The sequence below is a fragment of the Clupea harengus genome, chromosome 8 (genome assembly GCF_900700415.2).
Source record: "Clupea harengus chromosome 8, Ch_v2.0.2, whole genome shotgun sequence".
Taxonomy (NCBI): Eukaryota; Metazoa; Chordata; class Actinopteri; order Clupeiformes; family Clupeidae; genus Clupea; species Clupea harengus.
In genome coordinates this window covers 26,896,023-26,902,145 of record NC_045159.1, presented here as the reverse complement: position 1 = coordinate 26,902,145, position 6,123 = coordinate 26,896,023, and the positions used below count along the sequence as shown (strand labels likewise).

At 41.9% G+C, this 6,123-nt stretch overlaps 1 protein-coding gene across 1 annotated transcript; it reads right to left on the bottom strand.

Annotated features, from left to right (window-relative positions):
* Positions 1 to 2,414: 2,414 nt before the first annotated feature.
* Positions 2,415 to 6,023, bottom strand: LOC116221569 (serine-rich and transmembrane domain-containing protein 1). The gene is made up of 2 exons (XM_031572752.2): positions 5,524 to 6,023; positions 2,415 to 2,875 (listed from the first exon to the last, which is right to left on the bottom strand). Exon 2 carries the CDS (start codon positions 2,845 to 2,847, stop codon positions 2,515 to 2,517), a length of 333 nt encoding a protein of 110 aa, XP_031428612.1. The 5' UTR covers positions 2,848 to 2,875; positions 5,524 to 6,023; the 3' UTR covers positions 2,415 to 2,514.
* Positions 6,024 to 6,123: the final 100 nt, after the last annotated feature.

The window sequence follows — 6,123 nt, the reverse complement described above, 5'->3', positions numbered from 1 at the left end:
CCGGATTACTAAATTGAGGGCGCCCTCGGGTGGAACAAGGGTGCAAATACACTCAAGCGAGAGTCTTGACAAAGTTGGCATCCAAAGTAGCTGCGTGAATCAGGTCGGATAATGTAGTTGTAATAATTCCTATTCGCCATATATTTTGTAATATTTAGACTTAGCATTAGCAAAAATGCCTGTTACACTTTGTTTTTAAATAAACCCATTACGTTCAAGGAAATAAAATCTGTGAAGCTCAGTTAATCCGAATTTTATTGCAACTACTATGAAAGAACTCCTTTTGGATCAGGCCTCCTTCAGCGTCTCTATTTGCTTAGCTACCCAGTGAAGAAATTATATAGACCCCTCTTATACACAACCCAGTGTCATGAGATTTCTGCACTTCATAACATATGGCCTTGCATGAAGTTCCAAAGTTGATCATGGCAGTGTGTATGGTACTCCAAAGAAACACAGCACGCTACTCTAAGCAATACAATATATGTAAACACTTTGAAGATGCAGTGAACATTAACCTGAATAGATTTCTGGATAGATACTAATGTGTCAAAATATATATTGCAATAGTATATAATATTGCATTTTAATATATTATTGCATACAAATACTGACAGTAGCCCACAAAAGAAATACAAATCTCACTCTATTTTTGCTTAATCACCTAGGTATTTTGTACATACTTCCATTTGATTATATAATGTAGGCTACCTATAAAAGAACATGTCAAAATATGTAGGTCTACTGATTAGAATCTCAACGTTAGGATTAGTAAAGTCACATGATATGTATTTAAATGTTAACTATGTTGTATTTAATTCCTTAAGTAAAAAATCATCTTCTTCTCTCTTTGTGTCAGATAAGTCATATGATTATGTAAGATTGGTATGCCTTGCTCTATTAGGCATCAAATGCATACTGTATTTGTAAAATATACCTATACTTAATATCAGTATTGATATAATAATTTATATATGATATGTAAATATAATGTATATATGTTGTAATTTTTTACACCCTGGAATTTAAATCATATGACAATTCTTTTTTAATGCATTTTCATAGCCAGGCACTACCATACCACTGTTTTCATTGTGATTTGGAAATATTCTATTGGATTTTGATTGGGTTCATGGCCATCGACCCAAACAGAATAGCTCATAGCTCTCAAGAAAAACAATTACCTCAGAAAAGTTAAACTACCAGTGCTAAGCTAGAACAACAAACTCTTACCCATCCCTGTGGGGGATCAAGAATAACATCTTTTCTTTCAAGAGGCCTATGCACATTTCTAATCAGTTTCCAGAACATAGTCTACATAATTCCTCATAAAGCATCATCCAATTATGCAGTCTTTGCTAAGAGAAGTCATAACTTGAGCTGTATAGCCTTAGCTGGATGTGCAGTTAAACCACGTCCTCTTTCTTATCATCTAAGCCTCTCACCTCTCCGTAGCTTATGTAAGGGGTTCCAGAGGTCTGGGACACCAAACACTTCTCAAATGAAGGTTTCCAGACTATAATCTAATACGATGTTTGGGAAAACCACACTAGTGTTTTAGCATTTCTTTATGAAATCTTGTCACTTTATGTACTCTGCTGATGCTAACACATGGTAAGCAGTTGAATACAAAGCGAATACAAACAACATTGAAATATGATTACACAGCTAGTGAAAAAAACAAAGAACTAATGATGGTGTGTTCAAGGAAACAACAAACTGTAGGTTGTTATTTCAAAAAAAAATCTGTATGCCCATTATACTTAATTCAATGTGGTACCAAAATTAGAACGTTTTTATTTTATTCCTGTACAACTATAGTGTTTTTCAATCAACTGAAAATTTAAATGCATGATATTGTAGCCTACATAGAAAGCCTTTCCAAGGATGACGTCCTGGCTTCATGTAATACAGTCTACAGTAAAAAAAAAAATCTGTTGTTCATTAACATTAGGACATATAGAACATTAACGATAAGAATAACTGATGTATAACATAAGATTTTATGTTGGTCTCTCTCTCTTGATCTGTTGGTCTGTCTCTTATGAATCAAGGTCTATTAAAACTAAAATTCTATTCTATCTGCTCCCCTAACCTAATCTCCAGCAGTTACAAAGGCTGTGTTGATTGCTAGAGAATGAGTCATTGATATGGATTATGGAACAACAGATGTCAGCAAGCTATTTTTGTCAGCCACTTCGGATATCCTTTTACCTCCTGAATCTGATTCTGCATGTGTGTGTGTGTGTGTGTGTGTGTGTGTATGTGTGTATATGTGTGCGTCTGTGTGTGTGCGTCTGTGTGTGCATCTGTGTGTGCGTCTGTGTGTGTGTGTGTGTCTGTGTGTGTGCGTCTGTGTGTGCATCTGTGTGTGCATCTGTGTGCGTGTGTGTGTGTGTGTGTGTGTGTGTGTGTGTGTGTGTGTGTGTGTGTGTGTGTGTGTGTTCTTGTGTGCATGTGTGCACGTATGGTTGTGTATCTGTATCTCTACGTCCACAGACACGTAGCAGTCCTTCAGGACGACAGAGAGGAAACGGTTGACCTTTGTGAGGACAGACTGCAGATCTCCATGTTGGTGAAGGAGCTGCCGCCTTCACTGGCATACTCGGGGTACGAGGAGCTGGAGGAGATGATGTTCTTCAGCCTGTAGAGGGCGATGATGAGCAAGCTCAGCAGGAAGACTAGTAGGCTGAGGAAGATGGACACATAAATGTAGACATTCTCTGGGTGATTTGACGAAGCGGCAGCCGCCGTGGAGACAGAGGTCGGGGACAACTTCAGAAAGGGTCCCTTGTCTAACACTGTTCCATTCAGTTCCTCAGCAGCTGACAGTTCCAACCCAGACATCCTAACTGTGGGGACGGTTGTTGTGGTGCTTCCAGACATGAAAGGGGAAAAAATAGTCAAAGTTAGATTACTTGTCAGTTAACAATGCCACACTGGTGGACTTTTAATCACTCACTGGCACATTGGAGAGACTGTAACTGACACGAAGCTATTCATAACTTATCGCTCAGAATGGAGTTGACCTTCAGGAGAAATGATGAAAAGCAATGTACCATATGCCCTCTGTCTGTCAGTTGCCTTGCGTTTGGTTGTTCACAGTGTATACAGGACATACCTATTCTGTCTTGCCCTATCTGTCAGCGCTACAGTGTAATTGGACACATCCCTCTATATCCAGGGGCAAACCAGATGGGTTGTCCCTCAAACCTCAAATGAGAAAAAGGTCCAAAAAGTTTTGTATTTATTACCCAAACTTACCATGTTAAATTAAGCAAGCTATGTGCCTGTGGTTGGTATAGTAGACAAAGTAAGCACCACACACAACAAGGACATGGCGCGCGAGAGAGAGAGCATGAATACAGCCAGAAGGATGTGAGAATTGAGTGACCAACCCAGCACCCCACTCTGCCACTCTACCCCCCACGCCCCCCCCCCACCCCCCCCCTCTCCCTTCAGTGCCAGCTACTGTGCTTTAAGTGGTGCACTAATTCAACCCTTTTGTTAGCCTTATACATCTCTCCAATCTCTCCCTCTCTCATTCCTGTCTTTCGAGTTAGCGCTGTGCATCTAGGTTCAGTTGTTGTTTTATGAAAACACTTATATACTCCACTGTCTGGGTGAAGAGGGTGATAATCATGTTTAATTGTGCTTTTTGTATCCAGGCAACGTGAACATTTCTGCAATCATTTGATTGTTAACTGATTTTTGCGGGCGGTAATAGTCCATTAGGGCATGGTGGCGACTGCAGAGCAGGGGAGTCACGGGGAGAGAAGGTCACTCTCCTCCTCGTTTTCCATCCTCATTTTTAGCAAAGTCATGAATAATTGATGGAAAGCATCTGAGTGGGCAAATGTCATGACATTCCAGCCACAAGTGTGGGAACTACCCCATGCCAGCTTATATGCCCGAGTCCTGGCTGGCTCATGCCAGCGCGGCGGCGGCGGCGGTGCCTATACGAAAGAGAGGAGATGGGCATCAAACGGGAGAGGAGCTTTTACAGAGAGATTGGTTTCAGCTCTCCTGGTTCCCATTTTCAAAATGGAGGGATGGTGTGCTAGGAGCTCAGAAACTGAATATGAGGCAGCAGCCCTTGGCGAAGTAAGTAAGTGGTTGGACTGTGTGCGGGGCGAAAGTTCATTTACAATTAATGTTAACCTATGTTTTCACTTTGTGACTTTGTCTAAATAGAAGAGATGAGTTCCATTATGTCAAAGTAATAATAATGGTAAATTAAAGTTTATATGAAGTAACTTGACTTCGTATGACCACATTACCCAGAATTATGTATAGTACAGTACTTGCATGTACAGCATTGCTGTGCCCACTATATTGTTGTGCTTCTGTGGGCATGAAAGCATGTTCCATACCTATCATTTGGAAGCATTTTTTACCCTCCTCCTCTTTTTTTGTGACAATTGAGTCCAGATGCATAGGATTCCTCCTTTTTTTTTTTTCATGCGGTCTGTTTCCTAAAATAAAAAAAAAATGCTTGCATGTAATGTCTGTGGCGGCATTCTCGTGCCTCTGTGGCTGGGTTCGCTGGTGTGAGGGAGTCTGAGTCTTCAAATAGCTATGTGGCTGGCACAGTGGGCGTCCTTTATGTCCCCCTTCTGTCCCATTGAATTTCAGAGCACAAACAAGTCCCTTCTTACCTCCCTCAGCCCCTCTCCATTGGACTGCTATGCCTGCAAGTATTCATCCTCTTCAAACACATCTTTGGCATGTAACTTCCATCCTCCGTTTTGGATTCATCCTCACCATGGCATCACATTTACTATTTAAATTTGAACATCAGTCGTGATTTTAATCCCTGCTTCTAATCACTCTCTGTATCTATCACCCCCCCCCCCCTCTCTCCTCCTTCCTTACTTTCTTTCAGATGGAGTAGTGTGAGAGATGAGGGTCTTTTCTTTCCGGCACTACAGAGGAAGGTCTGTGGGCTGAGATTTCATTTTGGAGGGTTGCATGACTGAAATGGGAATGTGGTCATTATGAAGAGACCCCTACAGAAACAGTTCTACAGGAGATGAAAAGAGGGAATGAATGGAGGAAGAGAGAGATACCGTGGAAGAAGAGGACACTGACTGTCATACAACACGAACCGCTGTATTTGAGCGAAGAAATTCAGTGGATGCCTGGGTATGGATGGTAAACATAGCAACACAATATTTTTTTAACCTATTACTGTCCTCATACACCTGTGTGTGTGTGTGTGTTTGTGTGTGTGTGTGTATGTGTGTGTGAGTGTGTATGTGTGTGTGCCTGTGTGTCTGCTTGGTGCGCATGTGTGTGTGTGTACTTTGTTTGTATCGACTGCTTTGTCCAATATTGCTGCATGTTATCGTATTCCTAACACATTACACAGTAAAGATAGTAAGCGTTATGTGAGCCATACAAACAACATTTAATAGAACATTAATTACAAAAAATATATTGGATATGTATTGGGATATATGAAACCGACAACGGTGTTGAAAAACATCTCCTAATGACAGCGAAAAGTGTAACATTACTTACCTATTAACAGAGGAGCCTCTTTTGAAGACTGTTGAAATCCATTCTCTACAGTTCCATTCTACGGGGCCGCCTGCGTACGATCGAACGAGCGAGAGAGGAGAGGAGAGGAGAGGAGGGAGAGGGAAAGGAGGAACAAGGCGAAAGAGCACTTGCTCTGTTGCACCGATTCACAACTGTGCGCAGGATATTGACCGTACAGCTGTTCTACTCGAACTCTCCCTCCCTCCCTCCCTCCCTCCCTCACTCACTCTCTCCCTCACTCTCTCCCTCCCTTCCCATCCCTCTTTGCGCATTTCTTTCACCCTGCTTCCTGTGCGTCTCCTCTGTTTTTCATCTCTTTTTTTTTCTCCTGTATCCTTCTCTCCCTGCTGGTCTCCGGTCTGTCTCTTTTTCCCCTTTATTAGAACCTCCCTCTAGTCTGTCCTCATCTGTGATCCCCCACCCCTCCGTTCTCTCTCCCCTGCTATGCCCTCTAGGATGCACACACACACACACACACACACACACACACACACACACACACACACACACACACACACACACACACACAGACACACACACACACACACACACACACACACACACACACACACAGACACA

Excerpts from the sequence above, each read along its gene's own strand:
- LOC116221569 (XM_031572752.2), bottom strand. The coding sequence starts at position 2,847 with ATGTCTGGGTTGGAACTGTCAGCTGCTGAGGAACTGAATGGAACAGTG.